The following is a 25,130-nucleotide window of genomic DNA, read 5'->3' as shown; positions in this document are numbered from 1 at the left end:
GGCTAAATAACGCTCCAAACTTACACAAAATCTTGGCGAGGAAAAGCTTGCATGGTCATTTTCAAAGGGGTCCTTTGACCTCTGACCTCAAGATATGTGAATGAAAATGGATTATATTGGTACCCACGAGTCTCCCCTTTACAGACATGCCCACTTTATGATAATCACATGCAGTTTTGGGGCAAGTCATAGTCAAGTCAGCACACTGACACACTGACAGCTGTTGTTGCCTGTTGGGCTGCAGTTTGCCATGTTATGATTTGGGCATAGTTTGTATGCTAAATGCAGTACCTTAAATATTCTAATCGATTGACAGCCCTAGTTTTAGTTAGATGCCTGAATTAAAGTCTGTGGTTAACACAAGCTTAAGAGATTTTAACGTTTTGTTCTACGATATAAAATACGTCAGTTAATATCCCAATCTTGAGTTTTGAAGCCTTTTTTTATCTTAAAAAAGGCGGTTGCTAACAAGTGGCTAAATTTGACTACTAAACATTATCACGCCGACTCGTCCTCCTTTACAGCCTCGTTGTGTATACTCGCGTTCATGCGACTGTGGTGTAGTTCGTTTATAGCTTAACGTTAACTTTTTACTTCTGATGATTTACACTTCAGAAATCATAACAGTGGTGTTTAATTTTTTTTAGATTATCTTGCTGAACAGAACGTGCAAGTATCATAAACGTTTGTTTGCCACAGAGCTTATTTTCTGTAATAATCCAAAACCCAATGGAAAAATCCCATTGGCTTTTTGGCGAGTGAACCAGGGTGATGCTAACTTCCTACAAAATATGTCATCCCTGGAGCACTCTATAGCTCAAAAGGTTTTTGAGCAATGAAATCAAAACTAAAAAATGTTACAATTGCCCCAGTCTCCCCTAATAGTAATCACATCAAACCAAAATGATGTTAAAATATGCCTCAGCTTTTTCTGTAAACCCAAAGCAAATTAGAATCGGACTGGTTCTAATTTGTCTCTAACATTCTTACAGTGTTGATTAAAAAAACAACTATATGTAAAGCAAACAATGAAGAAAGTTGTCCCCATGTATGGGGTGAAGTGAATTTCTTTTTCCATCATTTGACATCAGGAAACATGGCCAGCAGTCCACACTGATCAAAGTAGTTAAACCATACTGTAACTACGTTTCCATTGTGTGAAAGCTTTAATGATCTAACTCTCGCTAAAGCATCAGGATATGCAACAGTAAACCTGCATGCCGCTGTAGCGTAACTGAAAAGATCAAGCTTCAACTTAGAAATTTGGGCCCAAACAGGCTATAAATATTCTCATAGCCCTTAATTGCACATTAACGTGTTCTTTTTTGGAGGAATTAACTGTTCCTGACTGACCAGGCACACAGACCTCATTAAAAAAAAAAAGAGCGGGGGAAGGAGGAAGGAAGGGAAAACAAGAGAGGCAGTTTAACAAGAGAGACAGGAGACAAAGAGGGTGTGGTGCCAGTATAAATCTTTGCACCGTTCATCATCCACTTTTACCAAAACAACAAGAATCTCGTGAATAGTTTGAAGACAGCTTTATTTTCTCAGACAAATAATGACTCATGTGCAGTATTACTACATCGAATTCTCTAGGGACTTTTCTGCTTTTCTGTGATAATCAGAATCAGTCATACTATAACAGTATCTTATTTTTGTAAAGCACCATTCTGTATATACTTCAAGTAAATTGTCCTTAAAAAAAGAAGAAGCAAAGCCTGTAAACTGGTGTACAAGAGACAAACACACTGATCACTGTCTGAGATTGAAGTCTCTTACAGTGACAGCTATTATATGTTACTGAGAAGAACATCCAGGGGAAAATAGTATGAAACAAAACAACTGAACACAAATACTGGTCCAACTGGACTTGTATTGTCAACTTCTGTATTTCTCAGTAAATAAAAGTTCTTTGTTGGTTTAGTTGGTCCAGAAATGTCCTCTTTTCCCATGTCGGAAATATTCTTAAACAGTCCTTTTCTCCAACAAAAGTGCCATTTGCATCAAAGTCCATATGATTAGAATGGCAGTAATGGTAGCATGGAGCAGAGATGTACAGGGAGGATCACAGTCACTTTATTCAGCAGCTGGAAAGACAAAAAGACAGATACAGTCACTGCTGTAACAGCTGATATTCATTTAAGAGTTTGTAGAGGTCACATTGGAAACATCTTCGCCATTGGATGTTGGACATATTAATAAAAAATAATTGCTCCCTAGGACATCATTGGGACACTGACCATCAACGAGAGAAAGAATAACATTAATCTTTTTCATTAATTTCATTATTGGAAAAATAACAAAAATAAATGTCACAGTTTTTTGATTCATAACATGCTAGAATCAATATACCAAGTCAGAAAACAACTTGATTTAAATGATAGTAATAATTTAATATAGCAATGGTAATAATTAGGGCTGTCAAAGATAACATGATAATAACACGTTAACGCAAATTTGTTCTAACGCCACTAATTTCTTCAATGCATTAACGCAACTTGCGATTTTTCGGTTGTAGCGAGCTCAGTTTTAAAGCTGAAGTGAAGATCCTGGTATCATATGAAACCTAATGAATCCATTGGTACCAACCATGTCTAGCTTGTTGCGAAGGAGAATAAATAACAAACTTGGCGAGGAATATCTGGCATGGCCATTTGAAAAAAGGGGTCCCTTGACCTCTGACCTCAAGATATGTGAATGAAAATGGGTTCTATGGGTACCCACGAGTCTCCCCTTTACAGACATGCCCACTTTATGATAATCACATGCAGTTTTGGGGCAAGTCATAGTCAAGTCAGCACACTGACACACTGACAGCTGTTGTTGCCTGTTGGGCTGCAGTTTGCCATGTTATGATTTGAACATATTTTTTATGCTAAATACAGTACCTGTGAGGGTTTCTGGACAATATCTGTCATTGTTTTGTGTTGTTAATTGATTTCCAATAATAAATATATACATAAATTTGCATAAAGCAAGCATATTTGTCCACTCACATGTTGATAAGAGTATTAAATACTTGACAAATCTTCCTGTAAGGTACATTTTAAACAGATAAAAAATGTGGATTAATTTGCGATTAATGGCGATTAACTATGGACAATCATGCTATTAATTGTGATTAAATATTTTAATTGATTGACAGCCCTAGTGATAATACAAAGTTCACCGTAGAAAAAGAAGAAGTTCTGATACCATTAAGTAGTTGTCGTACGGTCTCAGTAATTAGACGAATGCTATTAATTCATCTCCGTGATTCTTAAAGCCAGTCACTCTCATTTTATTTACAAAATGCACAGGCGCTGCTTTTCTCTTTTGGCCCAAAACTGAATTCTTTTAAATGTCAAGTGTCTTCTAACATGTCAGTGAAGGTTAGTCCTCTGAGACCACACTGTGCTGACTGTGGGGCTCAGTAAAAGACTTCATTAGTCTACATGGGAGCTGGAAACATTAGCTACTTCCCTGGGACATTCTAATGATAGGTTACTGGCTTCATGCATATTGGCAATGAAGGAAGAAGTGGTTTGTCATGGATATGTATCGAATACAAACAGCATGTCAACTCCCATCTCTTTGGAGTTTGGTTGGTTATATGTAATGAAAGCTAAACTTTGCATGTGATGTTCATTTGCTTGGTATTCGTTTCTAAAATCCGTACAAAAATCAGTGGTGTGATAATACAAAACTGACTTTTTGTTGCTTTTTTGCATGCATATAATTTGGCAAGTATGGATCTTGACATTTAAAGAAAATGGTTCTTTTTCAAACTCAAGACATTGGAGAGGTGTGTGTTTTTGTGCATGGGTGCGTGCGTACGGCTACACCTATGCATGCATGCACATGTGTGTGTGTGTGTGTGTGTGTGTGTATATATAAATCAGCTCTCACCTCCTCCATCACTTCCAGTGGTTTATGGGAGCCCAGCGGAGCGCCACATCAGCCTCCCCTTTGATGGTGGACACACGTGATTCATGGCTTTTCGAGACCGTTTGTTTTCATTACGCCTCCTCGTCAGCTCGCCGTAGCTGCATCACGGCTTCGTGCAACGCAAGCAAATTTGGGCCAGAATGAGAGGAAAGAATTTCAAGAGGAGAGGTTTTTTTTGGCACAAGAAGAAACAAAGGGGCTTGGTTTTTGGTATAAAGAGGAGAAACTCAAGTCAGGACGACGGCTGCCCCGCGGCTACTTTTTCCACCGTCGCTTGTGTTCAGAGGTGGTCAGGGATTCATGACATGTCAGTCTCAGAGGAAAAGGAGTTGAAAGGGTACGGAAAAGTCAAATGTCCAATCTCTCTTGAAGCATCCCAGTTCTGACTTTACTCGAATCCCTCCTCTGCATTCTCTACTTCTTGCTCTTTTAAATATTATACAAAAGTTTATAGTCCAAGGCAGAAATAGTTCAATAAAAATATGAAGTTCAAATATGGCTCAAAGTATGCATACCTAATGACGATGACGATAGTAATGATGATGATGATACTGATGGCAGTTATGGTGATAAATTCAAGGGTGATGATGAGGATGAAACCAGAGGTCAAGCTTCAAGAAAGTCGATGCTGTCATGTGGAGGCAACATTTAAGAACCAGTCATCCTTGACCATCAGGTTGTTGAATTTAATGAATGTTGAATGATGTTCCAGATGTTTTTATCTGTCACCTGTCCTGTCCTCCAATGTGATCTATGTAAACAGAGTACAAATGTCGTAAAAAAAAAATAGCAATCTTAAACTGAGCACAATGTCCCTGTTATGATTCTTTTCTTGAACACTAGCATTGACACACTTGATCAGTAACAGCTGCTTTTGGCAAGCAAATAACAATAACAATCAATCTGATATGTAGCTTGACAACGATGAAAACTTTATGTAGGGATAGTGGCTTAAAAATCAGCTCTGTCCAAATGCTCATGATCATCATTGAGGCAAAGCGATGATCTAAGTAGAGGTGTTAAAAAGTCCGCTGGTGAGCAGAAACAGTTCAGACGTCTCCTCAGCACCTCTGTGTCAAGTAAGAATATTTCCCCGTCATGTGGAATTCGTCATACCTTATAGGGCAACAGTCAAAAGACGAACCTTGACTTTCAGGCCGGGCTAGTGACCAGCAGACATGGTCGACCAGGCCCCCTCCATCCTCCACACAGAGAAGGCGTAGCTCAGCCTCTCGTGGGCCAGGTAGTTACATCCAGCCAGCTTAGCGTCCATCTCGTCATTCTCCAGAACCTGGTACAGAAAGTCAATGTAGCGTGACGCCAATTTAAGGGTCTGGATCTTGCTCAGTTTGTCAGAGGGGAGCGTTGGGATTATCTTACGCAACGAGGAGAAGGCGTCGTTCAGAGATTGCGTCCGCTGGCGCTCCCGGATGTTGGCGATCACCCGCTGGCCGTGCGGGTCCTCGAGGGATTCGAGATCTCCAGGACTGGGACCGGAGCCGGGAGAAAGGGACGGGCCTGAGGAAGGCGGCCGATGTTGAGGGCTCCTCTTGAGTCTTTTGGGTTCAGTCAGGGTGTAGATCTGTATGTCCTCCACTGGCTTCACCTTGCCATCGTGTGCCGATGTAGTCGGAGTAACCGTCGTAACGTGATCCTCCGTCTGCCGTTTACGCCCGGTGACCCCCGGTGTCGCTACGACAACAGGACAGGCGTTAGAAGGTGGTCTTCCCGTGTTCTCCTCGCTGGAAACCACCCCTCCCTCAGGGTGGTCATCATTAGACTGCTCCTCCTCTCTCATGCTTGGCCACGTTTTTTCTCCTGTCTTCTCTCTCCTTGATGTGACTCTCTATCCTTCACTCCTTCTCTGAATATCTCCAGCGCTTCTCTCTCCTTCGAAATACCTCTCCGCTCCCCCTCTGCGTCTCTCACACAGTTTTCCTCTCCCGTTTTGTTTCGTCTTCAGGAACTCCCTCTGTTACGTTGTGTGTTTCTCCGGCCTTCTGCTATGTTGTTCTTCTCCTGCAACAGTTATCAGCTTTCTACTTTGTCACATCCGAACGCGCCAAGCCAAAATGGGTGAGTAATCAGCACTTTGGATCGCCACAGTGCTTCTTCTTCTTCCACACATGTGGAAACCTGCCAGCGATCTCTTCGCAGTCTCTGTGAGTGTAAGCTGCATCAACGAACCAGACTGTTCTCATGTCCTGCTCCTGTAGCTGCATGTGAGACAACAGCAACCTGAATCTGACTTTTTAAAGGGAGGGAACCATGAAACTTCAAGCTGCCCACCCATCCTACCCACTGATTGGTCCGGAGGACTTTTTTTGGACGGCTTTGCTTAAGACAACAGGAAGAATGAATCCGAAGCGATTGGTTCGATCAAAGAGACGAGGCGGAGACAAAGGTGTGCCGTACAGCCAACCAAAGTGAATCGTTGTGACGTTTGCTTCTTGTCATAGAAGTTGCCCAAGTTTATAGGTTCCAGATTTCCTCCGAAGCAAGTCGCTACCATCCCCCCCTCTCGCTGCCTGGCTCTCTGTCCCCCCTGCTTCCACTCTCCACAACTCAGCACCATCACTTCCAATATAGTTCAGAGGAAAGAAACAAAAACTGTAAAAGAAAGCTCCAGAAATGTTGTTGTTTCTGGTTTGAGAGCCACATAGTACTTCTGTCTTCTGCTTCATAAATAGTGAAATGTGATGACTCTTTAACACATAACATTCCAGGCAGATGGAGTAATGGTTAGGTAATAATTCTTTCATTGTTCATTTTCTGTTTCTGTAGTTTGAAAAAAAAGACATTGTTGCAGTGGTGGCAGGTCTGCCATCATTAGACATTACGGAGGAATAGAAATGACTGTATACAATACTTTTATAAATGTAAATAAAAATCAATACCACATTTCTTTTACCATTAAATAAACTATGGCATCCAATCAGACGTCATCATGAGGCAAATAACCATCTATTTAATAAATTATATAAATTAGAGCTGTCAAAGTTAACACGATAATAACGCGTTAACGCAAATTGGTTTTGACGCCACTAATTTCTTTTAACGCTTAGGTTGTAGTGGGCTTTTCAAGATTCAAGATTCAAGATTCAAGATGTTTATTGTCACGCCGGTTGTACAGGTACAAACGTGTGAAATACTTTTCGCTAGGAAGCTCCATTAAATAATAAATTATATTACATTTACATTTACATTACAATTATAAAAGGAAATACTTTATACAAGGGCATATTAAGAACATATGTATTAACAATATATACAGTATATACAGTATAAGAAATATGTTTGTGTAAGAATGTGTCAAATTAATTATAGATTTAAAAGTCTGATGGCCTGGGGGAAAAAACTGTTCCTCAGTCTGCTGGTGAGAGTCCTGGGGGTCCTGTATCTTCTACCAGAGGGCAGGAGGGAGAACAGGCTGTTGTGGGGGTGTGTCGTGTCCTTAATGACCCTCAGGGACTTCCTGAGGCACCGCTGGGTGTAAAGCTCCTGCAGGCTTTTGAAGCTAGAGTGAAGATACTGGCATCATATGAAACTAAAAAACCAAACCATGTCATACTATCTTGTCGCGAAGGAGGCTAAATAATGCTCCAACCTTGTGCTAGATCTTGGTGAGGAAAAACTGGCATGGCCATTTTCAAAGGGGTCCCTTGACCTCTGACCTCCAGATATGTGAATGAAAATGAATTCTATGGGTACCCATGAGTCTCCCCTTTACAAACATGCCCACTTTATGATAATCACATGCAGTTTGGGGCAAGTCATAGTCAAGTCAGCACACTGACACACTGACAGCTGTTGTTGCCTGTTGGGCTGCAGTTTGCCATGTTATGATTTGAGCATATTTTTTATGCTAAATGCAGTACCTGTGAGGGATTCTGGACAATATCTGTCATTGTTTTGTGTTGTTACTTGATTTCCAGTAATAAATAAAATACATATATTTGCATAAAGCAGCATATTTTCCCTCTCCCATGTTGATAAGAGTATGAAATACTTGACAAATCTCCCTTTAAGGTACATTTTTAAACAGATAAAAAATGTGAGATTCATTTGCAATTAATCGTGATTAACTATTGATAATCATGCGATTAATCACGATTAAATATTTTAATCGATTGACAGCCCTAATATAAATATTTTAAAAATAATGCTTAATATATTTCACCTCTTATTAAGAGAGGAAGAGACAGTGGGTTTTATTTCACTGCCAGTCACTTGGCTGTTGTTTCTCAGCACAAACCTGGAGGGAGGAAAGAGCTGGCATCCAGTCAGCACTGCAGCCCTGATGTCTAATCACAGCATTAAGGAAAGAATTAGCTGTGTGGATCGGAGGGGAGGCCTGTGGGACAATTTGTTACTTTCATCCAATGAGCTACATCTAGAACAAGCCTCTGTCCAGGTCCAATGTGGACTTTGCTCTCCTGAAATCTGGGTGAGCCTCCAGCATGGCCCACAGCCAAAAACCGAAAAGAGAAGAGTCTATTGTTTTGTACTGAAAACACTTGAGTCCAAATGGTTTTGTACAGGCACGGTTAGGACACAGAACTGGAAAGTCTCTCCGCTGAGTCATCTCAAAGATGGCTCAATACACAACAAGAAGAGAAACCTCTATTGTCTGACCACAGATGATACCATTTCTCTTGTGCACACACCACTGCTCACCACGACCGTGTATGTTTTTGTTGCCACAACAATAGTTGTGTGTGTAATATGTACAGCTCCATGTCCTCATGAGCCCCATTTTAGGCTCCCGTGATCCGGTCTTATCTTCTTCTTCATCATCTCCTTCTTCTATACCTGTGCAAATCAAATGGAACAAGCCTCCACACAGTGTCCTGATATGACTATAACACACTGAAGGTTACAGGTCTGGAGGATGTTACAGAGAGAGGGGATGTTAGTGGCATCATCAATGTGTGCAAAAACGTAAAATGTCACAGAATGATGCATGTTTTTGGGATACAGTGTGAAATATAGTACACACAGCATTTTTAGCTTTATAAAATGTTTAACTATGTATGGAGCTGTAATGTATGCAAAAACATTCAGACAACATACAGGTTTACAACATCTATCAATCAGCACTCATGAACCTTTTTTCCTCTGTCTATCTACACAGTACCCATTTATCATATATTAGACTACATTGTGCTATTTAATATGATAGTATAGGCAACATTTACAAAAGGATTAGACACTTATGAAGACTGAAAAGAAGAAAGATTTGCTTCATATAGTAGACCTACTAAAGTTTTTCAGCAGGGCATGTGGCAACTGTTGGATAATGTCAGAGCTTGTCCAAATGTAATAAAATGAGTTTATATTTAATTTAGTTTGCTATTTGCTTGATAATGTAATGAACTGGGACTGGGTTTGGTACTTTATAACAGATGGAACAGGTGACAGATGGATCTTTTTGCTGGTTTATTTGGAAAGATAAAACGTTAAAAAGGTAAAGTTACAAATAGAACTTGTGCAAACACACTTTAAAAACAGATGCGCGTGTAACCCACCCAAAATCTTCATCAACATTATCATCATAATCATAATTATCATAATGTGACATGTAGTTTAATTTTACAAGCTCACTTGAATTTAAGTTTGGAAGAAAAGTGTTGAATTGATTTATGAGTTTTCTATTTCACTGCCTAATCAGACACAGATAGACCAGGCTAAGCCACTTTGTTTTGCTTGAGTCATTTGTTCTCAACATTTTGCAGCAGTTGGCAAACGCTTGGTGGTAATGACCTCTAGGTGGCAGCTTCGCTGCGCGGTGTGTTTTCTTTTCGTTGCATGCTGCTGAGGGAGAAGACGAGAAGTTAGCTCTCTGTAAGAAAAGGGAAATAAGATCCAGACCTGGGGATATTACAACGTGGTGTCTGAAAACGTTATTCTGTTGAAATAGGTAAGCTCATATTTCTTGTTTAACTGTCATTTTTTTTAGTTTAGAACTAAATGTTACCGTTCAATAGTAGTGAATACAAACGTTCAGATTAGCCGCACCGCTCGTCTTGGAGATAGTGTGTGTGTGTGTGTGTGTGTGTGTGTGTGTGTGTGTGTGTGTGTGCTGTCTTTCAATGTATGACATTTATGCTAACTGTTGCATACTATTAGTTAAGATTTTATAGTCATGTGGCCAGTGTTTAATGATTTTACCGTGGTTAAGTTTGACTTTTAGCTAACATGTATGAAGGTGTAATGTGTTTGAGTCTAGCCTGTTTGTAGCTAAGAGCTGCGCAGTGTGTTTTTTCTTTTCGATGCATGCTGTAGAGTCTACAGCATGCATCGAAAAGTTACACAATCAACCCTGGTTCAACCCTGGTTGAGTCCTCGGTGTGAAAGGGGTAAGACAGGAGCACCTACACCAAAGCAAAGCAATTCAGTGCTGTGGACGGGGACGGCATAACAAAAAGCATTTTAGCCATCTAAAAGGTAGGCTCACCTAAAAAAAACGATATCCGTTTAAGTGTACGCTATATTTAGAATACTTTCACCGCTTTATCTTGCCATCAGACAGCCCTTTCCGACGAGGATCTGAACTGAAAGTAAAACTTATGTTTCACTATCAGTTCAGTTCAGTGTCAAAATATTCTAAATTTACTATCCCTTTAATGTTTAGATATTGTAAAACTTATGAAATGAGCAATAACTAACTGAAGCTTTGTCAGGACATGGTAGCAGTTAAGATGATCATCCAGTTATATCGCACTGCCTCCTACAGCTCGCCGTGCGTGATTATGATTTGTTGATGTGTTCTAAGACTGTATGAACCTAGAGTATGAACAGTGTGCTCTTTATCACATCCTCTGTTCATGAAGATACCAGCTGCTAGGAATTTTCCTCATGTTGTCCTTCTTGGCGCCATGGTTCAGTGGTTAACATTGCTGGATGTATAACATCTGTTGCCCTAGCCTTGCATAGCTTGCACAGCAAAGAAAAGAGCAACTGAATTTAATCTCTACCTTTCTAAGGTTGGCATAGACAGCGCTCTGTGGCAGAGTAACGTATATGTATCGAGAAGTATTCTCGATAGGGTTTCCTCTCACCCTAGGTATTAGAAACACAGTCCTCCTGAGTGACCACGGTACTGGTATTAACTGCAACTAATGAGTGTGGCGCTGGGGCTGCCCATTGCTTCCAAAGAGTTGCCAGCAGTTGTGCCAAGAAATGTATCAATGCACCAGCAAAGGCCAGGAGTAAGGCCGCTAGCTGATTGTAAATATGGATGTAAAGGATGCAGGATTTTATGTACTTTAAATGTCCAGTGTGTAGGATCTGGTGGTATGTAACGGTGAGGTGAGGAGACTGCAACCAACTGAAGGCTCTCCCGTGTGCCAAGCGTCTTGGAGAACTACAGTGGCCGACTTGAAAACACGGATGGCCCTTTCTAGAGCCAGTTGTTGTAAGAATAGCGTTGGTAATCTGGAGCAGAGTCAGTGCGTAGAGTGTGTGTGTATGCGGGAAGTGAGTGAAGAAGCAAGAGAGAGAGAGAGCGGCGGCGACAGGAGCGAGTAACGTTATCGACGTTAACAGTGTTTGGTTTGTCCATTCTGGGCTACTAACATGGCTGTGCAACTTGGCGGACTCCATGGAGGGGATGAGCTCCCTATGTAGATATAAACGGCTCATTCTAAGCTAACGAAAACACAACGATTCTTATTATCAGGTGATTATACACAAAAAAAACATACTTATGAATATTATATTCCATTTCTGCCAATAGAGCCTCCTAATTGTTACACACTGGTCCTTTTAAAATGTGGCTGAGCAGGTCTTTTATGAGGAGGAAAATGCATTCAACACATACTGTAGGTAGGCCTCAAGGATACACGCGTTTTGGTGAGAATACTGAATGTAGACATAACTTTATTTGTGTCCAAGAACTACACAGGGTACCACAGGGTGGCGGAATAAACTAAAAACATTGGATCTACCATATTAGCAGCTTAAACAATTTAGAAAAACTTGAAGATAGTATGTGAGTAACAGTTGCTCAAGCTTTATATGACAAGGCATGTGGTCACACAATGATCAAATTAATATAAACACAATCAGTCTGCTGTTGAATGACTAGAAATATTTACATCACAAAGCCCGAGTAACAATCCTGCTCTCATGCAATGATTTTAGAAGTTGTGTAAATTTGTGCCCATAAATATTCATTGATTTCTTTTCATCTTCTTCTGTTTAACCATCATCAGACCGTGTGTCCTCTCTGTGGGCGATGGGACACCTGTGATGGATCACAACTATTTACATATCACAGCTCCCTTGAAACTGTGCCTTGCTTGCTAAAAATAAATACCTCCCAGCTACAGGAGTTAGTGATGGAAAATGGATATCAGGTCTTGATATAAACACACATATATTGGGGCAGGGAAGAGGGGAGGGGTTGGGCAACGCTCACAATGCTTCGTCTTGTCTGGGAAGGCCCCCCCGGAGGCTGACTGCGTTTGGAAAAAGGGGAAAGAACACCGGACCCCGTCTGTTTGAACTGCATGCTCAAATGAGGTTTTAGCATAAATATTTCCACCAAGAGAAATGGGAGAATGTTATCACATGTGGAGCTTATATATACACACACACACATGGCACACACACATGTTTGAAAATTCATGGGTTTACACTGTGGCAGGCATTTACACAGACACACAAATAAAGATGATCCACTATATAAACAAGTCCGTTAAAGCAGCAGCCTACCCGCTGCTGCTTTAACTGACTTGTTTATATAGTGGAGTGAATTGAAGCAAATATGATTTAAAAACTAGAAATTGAAGATATCCACAATAACTTACTAGTAGAAATTGTATTTCAAGATATCTACAACATTAATTGTACGAGTCAAAACATACTTCCCTAAAATAAGAGTACCAAAACCGCCCAGTTTTGGGACAGGTCAGTTAACTACATTTTTCATAAAGTCTTTTACTCCTATGGTCCTTTATAATAGTAATATTAACTGTAATAATATTATTATTATTATTAATAATAATAATAATAATAATAATAATAATTATTATTATTATTATTCTACTACCACTACTACTACTACTACTACTAATAATAATAATAATAATAGCAAGACAGCCTCACTGAAGTATCATTATTTAATGTATTTATTTATTTTTGCTTGATTCACAGAGGAAATTGCTGTGATACTTTGGCATTAAATATGCTTAATGTGCTGTATGTTTTATGTTTTTTATGATATATTAAAGAAACCTACACTGTTATAATCATTTTTATTGTAGGATGTTGTATGAATGGATGATGCACAGTGTTGTAGCAGTTGTGCTGTAATTGTATGTGTAACTCTTCAGGGATAACAACATCGGGGACTGTGGGTTGGAGATGTTATTCTCTGTTGACAAAGAGATCCTGGGGGAAATCTCCACCCATGAGCTGAAACCAGGAGGAGGAGACATCCAGGTCACTGAGGAGAACAAGGAGGAGTACATCAGGTGAATTATTCCTATGATTCAGTCATTTTCATTCAGCCTTTTTAATTTGTATATAATAATTCAAAGTAGATTATGTGTCAGATTGGTTTTACTCCTTGGGCTATAATGTAGTTTTTCTGAAAATGAAGCACATAATGTCACTGTTCTTAGTGTTTCTGAGTATTTGATGAAGTAGAGTGTGATATGTGAGTGTATTGCCTCTGTCTCCCCCTGCAGGCTGGCAGCAGAGTGGAGGCTGTCCAGAGGAGTGGAAAGTCGGTGTGTATTTGCAGCAGTCATATTTGTTTACTTTTTACTGTAACATGCAGAGATATTAAGGGTATGAGAAATATAGGTTTAATGATTTAACTAGTCCAAATTAATACACTGTGTTGCGAGTCTACATATTTTATGTTAATGCCTTTGTATTATTATCATTATTATCATCTTATGTATTTATATATTGATCGTTTAATTCTCATTTTTGGGTGCTTTTATTGGAATAATTGCAGTTAAAAAGTAAGTCAATCAGTAGTTATGTATGGAGACAGATCAGTGCCAATATCACTGCACACAAAAGGATTCAGAAATGTATATTGTGATTAAGATAAAAATGACTCTCTCCACAAAAGTATTTTTCAATTCATACAAAAAATATCATTGTACAGGCTATACATGTATAAAAAAAAAAAAAAAAGGTTACGTAACAACCTGTACCCAACAAGTCCAAGAAGTAACCCAAATAATCAGCTGAGATGAGATTTAAATATGTGAATTGTGTTATGCAGCAACTTTAAATAGAGAAACTCAAGTTGATACTTTGTGGTTCCTCTGACAAATTCAAGAACATATACGTAGCAACTTTTTTGGACCGTGCTAAAAGTAGACTTTGATTTGCATTTGTGGGCCCATCACACATAAGCAATTACTGGTTTTCTCCTTTTCGTGTATACGTTTAATATGTCTGTTCATTATTGGTATATATAAAAAAAAAACAAAGACAAAAGAAATCCCTCAACCCAGTGTTGTAGTCAAGACCACCTAATCCATATATATATATATATATATATATAATTTAAATATATATATATATATATATATATATATAATTTAATGCTATCCCTGCAGTTGTGGTCTTGAAATATTGAAATAAAATCCAGAGAACACTTTGTCTCAGCAGCAAAGCTACGCTTCTGCCATTTTGGACTGAAAGCGACGCCAGTTAAACGTCCGCCTAAACAGTGTCCTACAAAAGTAAAATCAAATTAATTCTATTCTATTGTCATAATTTTAATGTCTCTACTGAAATGACCTGTGTTGAACAATAAAATATTATAAATATGCATACCTATTTACTTACTTACTTCTTTATTTATTAAACTTTTTTCCCGGTTGCTTACTAGAGGAGCATAAATTGAGCGATGGACATAAATAGAAGTTAGAAAAATCCAGCACACAGATTTTGAGAGCAATCTCAAACTTTTTCATGATGAACTATAGACCACAGACCATGGATGTATAAGAGGTTGGGTCCTGTGCTTTTGCCCTGCGTGTTAGTAAATAGCCTATAACTAAATTAATTCTGATTATGTCCTGCTACTAGCACTACTGGCCAATAGCCGGTTTGGGAACAGAGGCGTTAATACATCCACCACGGTACAGGCCTACAGCATACAGCCCATGGGTATATCATAAGATAATAAAAGTAATGAATTACAGCCAATATATCCATTATTACAGCCACATACAGCTAGCAGGAAGCTGGCAGAACCAGATATGTCATATGAGCGTGCAGGATGGTGCAGTCCCGTGGGTCTGATGCATGTTCATTATGCCGAGGAAAATGACTCTGGATTCAACAATTAGTGAATTTTACATTTAGTACATAGTGATTTAAATGAGAGCTATTCAAAGATGCAGTGGGTAAATATGATTAATAAATTATTTTTATAAAACGGTCACTATATATGTTTAGCTGTAAAATTAGAAATTTTGTGACCCGGCAGCCATGTTGAGATCTGCCGAGGAAACACCAAGCACTGCCCACCAGCCGGAGCTCAGACAATAGTAACGCTCTCTCTCTCTGAAATAACCTGTGATTGGTCAAAGTTTTCTGTCACGGGCTAGATTTTTTTTTTTAAACCTGAAAACAGAGCCAAGAGGAGGTGCAGAAGTCTAGTTTTCTCTCAGAGCAATTGAATTACAATATGCTGAAAGGTTATTATGGAATTTTTGCCCAATGATGCAAAAAAAATGTTGCCTATAAAGCTTTAAGTGTTCGTACTGGGAAGTTGATTTACCTTAAACAAAAAATATTCTCTGATTTACAAACGTCTCTTTATATATATATGTGTGTGTGTGTGTGTGTGTGTGTGTGTGTGTGTGTGTGTGTGTGCGTGCGTGCGTTGATGACATAGGTAACATTCTAGAATCCTTGACGTTAGAAGTCTTGCAGCGTTCTGAGGTTCTGAGTGTCATAAGGAGAGCACACAGACCAGAAGACACCTCAATAGTGCACAGGACAGCAACAGGTAGAGGACAGAACTGGATTTTGCTTTCCAACAGATGTTTTTGCCGGTTGAATTTTCAGCTGCTTTGAAATTGGACAGAAGGAGATAGCAGGTAACCCCAAATGACTCGTCAGGATCTCAGTAAGGTAGGGAAATCTCCACTTTAAGGTGTTCACCAAGCTAACTTACATGGTGTGAGTTTCCGGTACTATCCCCACTGGTGAGTAGGCTAACCTGCCCTATAGTAAACTTAATTTTTGTCAACTTACGTGTTGGGTGAAAACCTTTTAATGTTACCAACTTAACAGTCGAAACTAGCTTCAGCTTTTGTTGAACAAGCTTTAAGAAAGATGTTTATGCGTAGTAAAATGGTGGTAAGATTAGTTTATCTACAGAGCTAAGCTAGCTCGTTAGTTTTTTACACTGCACACAAATTATGATCTTGTTCTCACAAGTTGCGTGCTAAAAATATAATATTTCATATGGTGTCTTCAAATGAAACTCGTGAGCTGGTGTTTACAACATGGGAAAATTGTGTACATGATATGTTTGGCGTTCAAGTGGTTAAATTGTGAGAATAGCTGCTAAGCAACGGCAATATTAACGTTACTGTCGCTGACGAGAAGCCACAGAGACTAACGATTTAGCAAGCTAGCAATTGGGTAACATAATACAGTAAATGCAAAGGCATAGTGACAGAGGAAAAGACGCTACTGCAGCGCCATCTAGCGGCTGTTCTCAAAAAACACCAGAGTTTCATTTCGTTGCTTCTTTACTCTTTGAGGAGGGTGAAAAGAGGACATGTCCTGCGTCATAGCATTGAGTACAAAACATGCGCCGTAAAATCTGGTCTGCACGCGCTGAAATTAAGCCAATAGCAACGCACTACTGCAATTCCAGTTACAGCGTAGGCCTATGTGACATATGGACTTATTCCTGTATCACTATTGTGTGTGTGTGTGTGTGCGCGCGCGCGTGCGTGCACGGGCATGTGTGTGCGTGCACCTGTGTCTAGAATTGATGACACAGGCAACATTCTAGAATCCCTGACATTAGAAGTCTTGCAGGGTTCTGAGGTTCTGAGTGTCATAAGGAGAGCACACAGACCAGAAGACACCGCAATAGTTCAAAGGACAGAAACAGCTAGAGGACACAACTGGATTTTGCTTTCAAACTGACGTTTTTTGCAGAATGAATTTTCAGCTGCTTTGAAATTGGACAGAAGGAGATAGCAGGTAACCCGAAATGACTCATCAGGATCTCAGTAAGGTAAGGAAATCTCCACATGAAGGTGTTCACCAAGCTAACTTACATGGTGTGAGTTTCCGGTACTATCCCCACTGGTGAGTAAGCTAACCTGCCCTATAGTAAACTTAATTTTTGTAAACTTACGTGTTGGGTGAAAACCTTTTAATGTTACCAACTTAACGGTCAAAACTAGCTTCAGCTTTTGTTGAACAAGCTTTAAGAAAGATGTTTATGCGTAGTAAAATGGTGGTAAGATTAGTTTATCTACAGAGCTAAGCAAGCATGTTAGCTTTTTACACTGCACACAAATTATGATCTTGTTCTCACAAGTTGCGTGCTAAACATATAATGTTTCATATGGTGTCTTCAAATGACACTCGTGAGCTGGTGTTTACAACATGGGAAGTTGTGTACACGATGTATGCTTGGCGTTCAAGTGGTTAAGTTGTGAGAATAGCTGCTAAGCAACGGCAATATTAACGTTACTGTCGCTGACGAGAAGCCACAGAGACTAACAATTTAGCAAGCTAGCAATTGGGTAACATAATACAGTAAATGCAAGGGCATAGTGACAGAGGAAAAGACGCTACTGCAGCGCCATCTAGCGGCTGTTCTCAAAAAACACCAGAGTTTCATTTCGTCGCTTCTTTACTCTTTGAGGAGGGTGAAAAGAGGACATGTCTCGCGTCATAGCATTGAGTACAACACATACGGAGTAAAATCTGGTCTGCACGAGCTGAAATTGAGCCAATAGCAACGCACTACTGCAGTTCCAGTTACAGCGTAGGCCTATGTGACATATGGACTTATTCCTGTATCACTATTGTGTATGTGTGTGTGTGCGCGCGCTGCGCGCGTGCGTGCGTGCGTGCACGGGCATGTGTGTGCGTGCACCTGTGTCTAGAATTGATGACATAAGCAACATTCTAGAATCCCTGACATTAGAAGTCTTGCAGGGTTCTGAGGTTCTGAGTGTCATAAGGAGAGCACACAGACCAGAAGACACCGCAATAGTTCAAAGGACAGAAACAGCTAGAGGACACAACTGGATTTTGCTTTCAAACTGACGTTTTTTGCAGAATGAATTTTCAGCTGCTTTGAAATTGGACAGAAGGAGATAGCAGGTAACCCGAAATGACTCATCAGGATCTCAGTAAGGTAAGGAAATCTCCACATGAAGGTGTTCACCAAGCTAACTTACATTGTGTGAGTTTCCGGTACTATCCCCACTGGTGAGTAGGCTAACCTGCCCTATAGTTAACTTATCATTTTTGTCAACTTACGTGTTGGGTGAAAACCTTTTAATGTTACCAACTTAACGGTCGAAACTAGCTTCAGCTTTTGTTGAACAAGCTTTAAGAAAGATGTTTATGCGTAGTAAAATGGTGGTAAGATTAGTTTATCTACAGAGCTAAGCAAGCATGTTAGCTTTTTACACTGTGCACACAAATTATGATCTTGTTCTCACAAGTTGCGTGCTAAACATATAATGTTTCATATGGTGTCTTCAAATGACACTCGTGAGCTGGTGTTTACAACATGGGAAGTCGTGTACACGATGTATGCTTGGCGTTCAAGTGGTTAAGTTGTGAGAATAGCTGCTAAGCAACGGCAATATTAACGTTACTGTCGCTGACGAGAAGCCACAGAGACTAACAATTTAGCAAGCTAGCAATTGGGTAACATAATACAGTAAATGCAAAGGCATAGTGACAGAGGAAAAGACGCTACTGCAGCGCCATCTAGCGGCTGTTCTCAAAAAAACACCAGAGTTTCATTTCGTTGCTTCTTTACTCTTTGAGGAGGGTGAAAAGAGGACATGTCTCGCGTCATAGCATTGAGTACAACACATGCGGAGTAAAATCTGGTCTGCACGCGCTGAAATTGAGCCAATAGCAACGCACTACGGCAGTTCCAGTTCCAGTTTAGGCCTATGTGTCATACGGACTCATTCCTGTATCACTCTATTGTGTGTGTGTGTGTGTGTGTGTGTGTGTGTGTGTGTGTGTGTGTGTGTGTGTGTGTGTGTGTGTGTGTGTGTGTGCGTGCGTGCGTGCATCTTTGTGAGCGTTCGAACGTGTATCTGGAATTGATGACATAGGTAACATTCTAGAATCCTTGACGTTAGAAGTCTTGCAGGGTTCTGAGCGGTTCTGAGTGTCATAAGGAGAGCACACAGACCAGAAGACACCTCAATAGTGCACAGGACAGCAACAGGTAGAGTACACAACTGGATTTTTCTTTCCAACAGATGTTTTTGCCGGATGAATTTTCAGCTGCTTTGAAATTGGACAGAAGGAGATAGCAGGTAACCCGAAATGACTCGTCAGGATCTCAGTAAGGTAGGGAAATCTCCACTTAAAGGTTTTCACCAAGCTAATTTACATGGTGTGAGTTTCCGGTACTATACCCACTGGTGAGTAGGCTAACCTGCCCTATAGTTAACTTACTTGTCATTTTTGTCAACTTACGTGGTGGGTGAAAACCTTTAAATGTTACCAACTTAACGGTCGAATTGGACAGAAGGAGATGGCAGGTAACCCGAAATTACTCGTCAGGATCTCAGTAAGGTAGGATAATCTCCACTTAAAGGTGTGTATTGAAAGGTGTTAAAATCCCAAACGATGTTGAAAGGTTAAAAAATGCTTAAAAACTTCAGTTTATAAATAAAAACAAAAACAAAAGGAAGCATTGAAAAATGTTTGTACTATTGAAAACTTAAGTGTTTGAAATCAGTTAAAAATAAATTAAAAAAAACTTGTGTATTGAAACATGCTATAATCCAGTGTTTGAAAACGGTCAGAAAATACAAGAAAACTTACATCTGTAAATTGGAAAAAAAATCTCTACCTTGCGTTGAAACATGGTTAAAAACTTAAACAAGGGATTTAAAATGGTAAACAATATTAAAAAACTTGAATTTGTGAATCTAAAAAATCTCTAAACCATGTATTAAGACATGCTAAAATCCATAATAGGGTAAAAACTTAAACAAAGGTTTTAAAACGGTAAAAAGTCCTAAAAAACTTCAAATTCAACATTAAAAAAACTCTAAGCTATGTATTGAAACATGAAAAAATCCATAATAGTTTAAAAACTATTTTTTTTTTTTCAATATGTTAAAATACTAAAAAGAAATTGAAATTATGTATTAAAAAAACTCTAAACAATGTGTTGAAACTTTCTTGAGTCCATAATAGGTTAAAAGCTGAAACAAGGGTTTTAAAAGGGTAAAAAATAATAAAAACTTTGAAACTGTAAATTAAAATAAAATCTAAACCATGCATTGAAACATACTAAAATCCATAATAGGTTAAAAACTTAAACAGGAGTTTTAAAATATACTAAAACATTTCAAATTGTATATTAAAAAAAATTCTAAACCATGCATGAAACATGTATGGTTCATCCACAATATCTTAAAAAGATAAAAAAAAAAAAAAGGATTTAAGACAGTTAAAAATACTAAAACCTTGAAACTGTAAATTAAAAAAAGTCTAAACCATGCATTAAAATATGCTAACATCCATAATATTTTAAAAACTTGAACAAGTGTTTGAAAACGGTAAAAAAAACAAACAAACTTGAAATTGTAATTTAAAAAAAAAAATATTAAACCATGTAATTAGTAATCAAGCATTGTGCAGTGGTGGTAATTATTAATCAAATCTTTATTTTTATAATATTTATATAATCTATGTTCAGTGATGGTAATTATTAATCGAATCATTATTTTTCTTCTATTATTTTTTTAATCTATGTACAGTGGTGGTAATTATTAAAGAAATAATTATTTTTCTAATATTTTTCTAATCTATATGCAGTGGTCGTAATTGTTAATCAAATCATTATTTTTATAATCTATGTAGAGTGGTGGTAATTGTAAATCAAATCATTATTTTTCTAATATTTTTTTAATCTTTTTGCAGTGGTGGTAATTATTAATCAAATAATTATTTTTCAACTATTTTTATAATGTATACATTGGCGTGTATTATTAATCAAATAATTATTTTTCTTCTATTATTTTATTATCTATTTGGAGTGGTGGTATTTATTATTCAAAAAATATTTTTATAATATTTTTATAATGTATGTGCAGTGGTGGTAACTATTAACCAAATCATTATTTTTCTTATGTCCTTTATAATCTATATGCATTTGTGGAAATTGTTAATCACATCATTACTTTTTAGAATATTTTTATAATTTATGTGACGTGGTGGTATTTATTAATGAAATTATTATTTTTTAAATACATTAATCATATAGTTTGTTTAGTGGTGGTAATAATTATTAATCAAATCATAATTTTTCTAATATTGTAATAATGTATGTGCAGTGTTGGTAATAATTGATCAAATAATTATTTTTCAAATATGTTTATCTAGTATGAACAGTGGTGGTGATAATTATTAAACAAATCATTATTTTTCAAATATTTGTTTGATTTATGGGTAGTAGTGGTAATTACTGATCAAATCAATTTTTTTTAAGTTTATGAATCATATTTTCTGTGCTTTGGTGGTAATAATTATTAATCAAATCATAATTTTTATAATATTTTAATAATGTATGTGCAGTGGTGGTAATTATTGATCAAATTATTATTTTTCTAATATGTTTATCATCTAGTATGAACAGTGGTGGTAATATTAATCAAATCATTATCTTTCTAATATTTTTATATTATTTGTGAATTGGTTGTAAATATTTATTAATCAAATTTTTTCTAATATATGTGAAGTGGTGGTATCTATTAATCAAATCATTATTTTTCTTCTATTATTTCATAATATATGTGAAGTGATAGTAATTAATAATCAGATCATTATTTTTCTAATATGTTTATGATCTAGTATGTGCAGTAGTGGTAATAATTATTAATCAAATCATTATTTTTCTAATATTTTAATAATGTTTGTGCAGTGGTAGTTATTATTAATCAAATCATTATTTTTCTAATATGTTTAGCATCTAGTTTTTTCAGTTTTGGTAATCATTATTAATGAAATCCTTGTTTTTCTAATGTTTTAATAATATTTGTGCAGTGGTGGTAGTTATTGATGAAATTATAATTGTTCTAATATGATTATCATCTAGTATGAACAGTGGTGGTAATAATTATTGATGAAATCATTATTTTTTAATATGATTATCATCTAGTATCAACAGTGGTGGTAATAATTATTAATGAAATCGTTATTTTTCCAATATTTTAATAATGTTTGTGCTGTGCTGGTAATTATTGATGAAATCATTATTTTTCTAATATTTTAGAAATGTTTTTACAGTGGTGGTTGTCATTGATGAAATCATTATTTGTCTAATATGATTATCATCTAATTGTTGCAGTTTTGGTAATCATTATTAATCAAATCCTTGTTTTTCTAATGTTTTAATAATGTTTGTGCAGTGGTGGTAGTTATTGATAAAATCATTATTTTTCTAATATGATTATCATCTAGTATGAACAGTGGTGGTAATAATTATTAATCAAATTATTATTTTTCCAATATTTTAATAATGTTTGTGCAGTGGTGGTAGTTGTTGATGAAATCATTATTTTTCTAATATTTTAATAATGTTTTTGCAGTGGTGGTAGTTATTGATGAAATCATTATTTTTCTAATATGATTATCATCTAGTATGAACAGTGGTGGTAATAATTATTAATGAAATCATTATTTTTCATATATTTTAATAATGTTTTTGCAGTGGTGGTAGTTATTGATCAAATCATTATTTTTCTAATATAATTATCATCTAATTGTTGCAGTTTTGGTAATCATTATTAATCAAATCCTTGTTTTTCTAATGTTTTAATAATGTTTGTGCAGTGGTGGTAATTATTAATCAAATAATTATTTTTCTAATATGTTTAGCATCTAGTATGAACAGTGGTGGTAATAATTATTAATCAAATCATTATTTTTCAAATATTTAAATAGTGTATGTGCAGTGGTGGTAATTATTGATCAAATTATTTTTTGTCCAATATTTTAATGTTTGTGCAGTGGTGGTAGTTATTGATGAAATCATTATTTTTCTAATATGATTATCATCTAGTATGAACAATGGTGGTAATAATTATTAATGAAATCATTTTTCAAATATTTTAATAATATTTGTGCAGTGGTGGTAGTTATTGATGAAATCATTATTTTTCTAATATGATTATCATCTAATATGAACAGTGGTGTTAATAATTATTAATCAAATCATTATTTTTCAAATATTTTAATAGTGTATGTGCAGTGGTGGAAGTTATTGATGAAATCATTATTTTTCTAATATGATTATCATCTAGTTTTTTTCAGTTTTGTTAATCATTATTAATCAAATCCTTGTTTTTCTAATGTTTTAATAATGTTTGTGCAGTGGTGGTAGTTATTGATGAAATCATTATTTTTCGAATGTGATTATCATCTAGTATGAACAGTGGTGGTAATAAATATTAATGAAATCGTCATTTTTCAAATATTTTAATAATGTTTGTGCAGTGGTGGTAGTTATTGATGAAATCATTATTTTTCTAATATGATTATCATCTAGTATGAACAGTGATGGTAATAATTATTAATCAAATCATTATTTTTCAAATATTTTAATAGTGTATGTGCAGTGGTGGTAATTATAGATCAAATTATTATTTTTCCAATATTTTAATAATGTTTGTGCAGTGGTGGTAGTTATTGATGAAATCATTATTTTTCTAATATGATTATCATCTAGTATGAACAGTGGTTGTAATAATTATTAATCAAATCATTATTTTTCAAATATTTTAATAGTGTATGTGCAGTGGTGGTTATTATAGATCAAATTATTATTTTTCCAATATTTTAATAATGTTTGTGCAGTGGTGGTAATTATAGATCAAATTATTTTGTTTCTAATATGATTATCATCTAGTATGAACAGTGGTGGTAATAAATATAAATTAAATCATTATTTTTCAAATATTTTAATAATGTTTGTGCAGTGGTGGTAGTTATTGATGAAATCATTATTTTTCTAATATGATTATCATCTAGTTTGAACAGTGGTGGTAATAATTATTAATGAAATTATTATTTTTCAAATATTTTAATAATGTTTGTGCAGTGGTGGTTATTATAAATCAAATCATTATTTTTCTAATATGTTTATCATCTAGTATGAACAGTGGTGGTAATAATTATTAAGAAAATCATTATTTTTCAAATGTTTTAAAAATGTTTTTGCAATGGTGGTAGTTATTGATGAAATCATTATTTTTCTAATATGATTATCATCTAGTATGAACAGTGGTGGTAATAATTATTAAACAAATCATTATTTTTCAAATATTTTAATAATGTATGTAAAGTGGTGGTAATTATTAATCAAATCATTATTTTTTTAATATGTTTAGCATTTAGTTTTTTCAGTTTTGGTAAGCATTATTAATCAAATCCTTGTTTTTCTAATGTTTTAATAATGTTTGTGGAGTGGTGGTAGTTATTGATAAAATCATTATTTTCCTTATATGATTATCATCTAGTATGAACAGTGGTGGTAATAATTATTAATGAAATCATTATTTTTCAAATATTTTAATAATGTTTGTGCAGTGGTGGTAATTATTAATAAAATCATTATTTTTCCAATATTTTAAAAATGTTTGTGCAGTGGTGGTAGTTATTGATGAAATCATTATTTTTCTAATATGATTATCATCTAGTTTTTTCAGTTTTGGTAATCATTATTAATCAAATCCTTGTTTTTCTAATGTTTTAATAATGTATGTGCAGTGGTGGTAATTATTGATCAAATTATTATTTTCCAATATTTTAATAATGTTTGTGCAGTGGTGATAGTTATTGATGAAATCATTATTTTTCTAATATGATTGTTATCTAGTATGAACAGTGGTGGTAATAAATATAAATTAAATCATTATTTTTCAAATATTTTAATAATGTTTGTGCAGTGGTGGTAGTTATTGATGAAATCATTATTTTTC

At 36.1% G+C, this 25,130-nt stretch overlaps 1 protein-coding gene and 2 long non-coding RNA genes across 10 annotated transcripts; 1 reads left to right on the top strand and 2 right to left on the bottom strand.

The window, feature by feature from the left end:
- Positions 1 to 1,521: 1,521 nt before the first annotated feature.
- Positions 1,522 to 6,402, bottom strand: LOC119489268 (twist-related protein 2-like). Of its 3 annotated transcripts, none has more exons than XM_037771506.1 (3): positions 5,044 to 6,402; positions 3,889 to 4,678; positions 1,522 to 2,087 (listed from the first exon to the last, which is right to left on the bottom strand). In XM_037771506.1, the coding sequence occupies exon 1, from the start codon at positions 5,723 to 5,725 to the stop codon at positions 5,090 to 5,092; it is 636 nt and encodes a 211-aa protein (XP_037627434.1). In that variant the 5' UTR covers positions 5,726 to 6,402; the 3' UTR covers positions 1,522 to 2,087; positions 3,889 to 4,678; positions 5,044 to 5,089. The 3 variants fall into 3 exon arrangements, with proteins under 3 accessions (XP_037627434.1, XP_037627432.1, XP_037627431.1); XM_037771504.1 differs by having other exon boundaries at positions 5,072 to 6,401; XM_037771503.1 differs by having other exon boundaries at positions 3,889 to 6,402.
- Positions 6,403 to 9,744: 3,342 nt separating this feature from the next.
- LOC119489203 lies at positions 9,745 to 14,110 on the top strand. Of its 5 annotated transcripts, none has more exons than XR_005207127.1 (3): positions 9,745 to 9,847; positions 10,183 to 10,374; positions 11,208 to 14,110. It is a non-coding gene; the product is annotated as an uncharacterized LOC119489203 (long non-coding RNA). The 5 variants fall into 5 exon arrangements; XR_005207126.1 differs by having other exon boundaries at positions 9,782 to 9,847; positions 10,213 to 10,374; XR_005207129.1 differs by lacking the exon at positions 9,745 to 9,847 and having other exon boundaries at positions 10,044 to 10,374; positions 11,208 to 11,344; positions 12,144 to 14,110.
- LOC119489205 lies at positions 13,171 to 17,415 on the bottom strand. Of its 2 annotated transcripts, none has more exons than XR_005207131.1 (2): positions 16,901 to 17,415; positions 13,171 to 13,378 (listed from the first exon to the last, which is right to left on the bottom strand). It is a non-coding gene; the product is annotated as an uncharacterized LOC119489205 (long non-coding RNA). The 2 variants fall into 2 exon arrangements; XR_005207130.1 differs by lacking the exon at positions 16,901 to 17,415 and adding an exon at positions 14,750 to 15,109.
- Positions 17,416 to 25,130: the final 7,715 nt, after the last annotated feature.

This window comes from Sebastes umbrosus, chromosome 6, assembly GCF_015220745.1.
Source record: "Sebastes umbrosus isolate fSebUmb1 chromosome 6, fSebUmb1.pri, whole genome shotgun sequence".
In the NCBI taxonomy this organism is placed as follows: Eukaryota; Metazoa; Chordata; class Actinopteri; order Perciformes; family Sebastidae; genus Sebastes; species Sebastes umbrosus.
The sequence above is the reverse complement of the archived record's forward strand: the minus strand, read 5'-3'. Positions and strand labels throughout refer to the sequence as shown.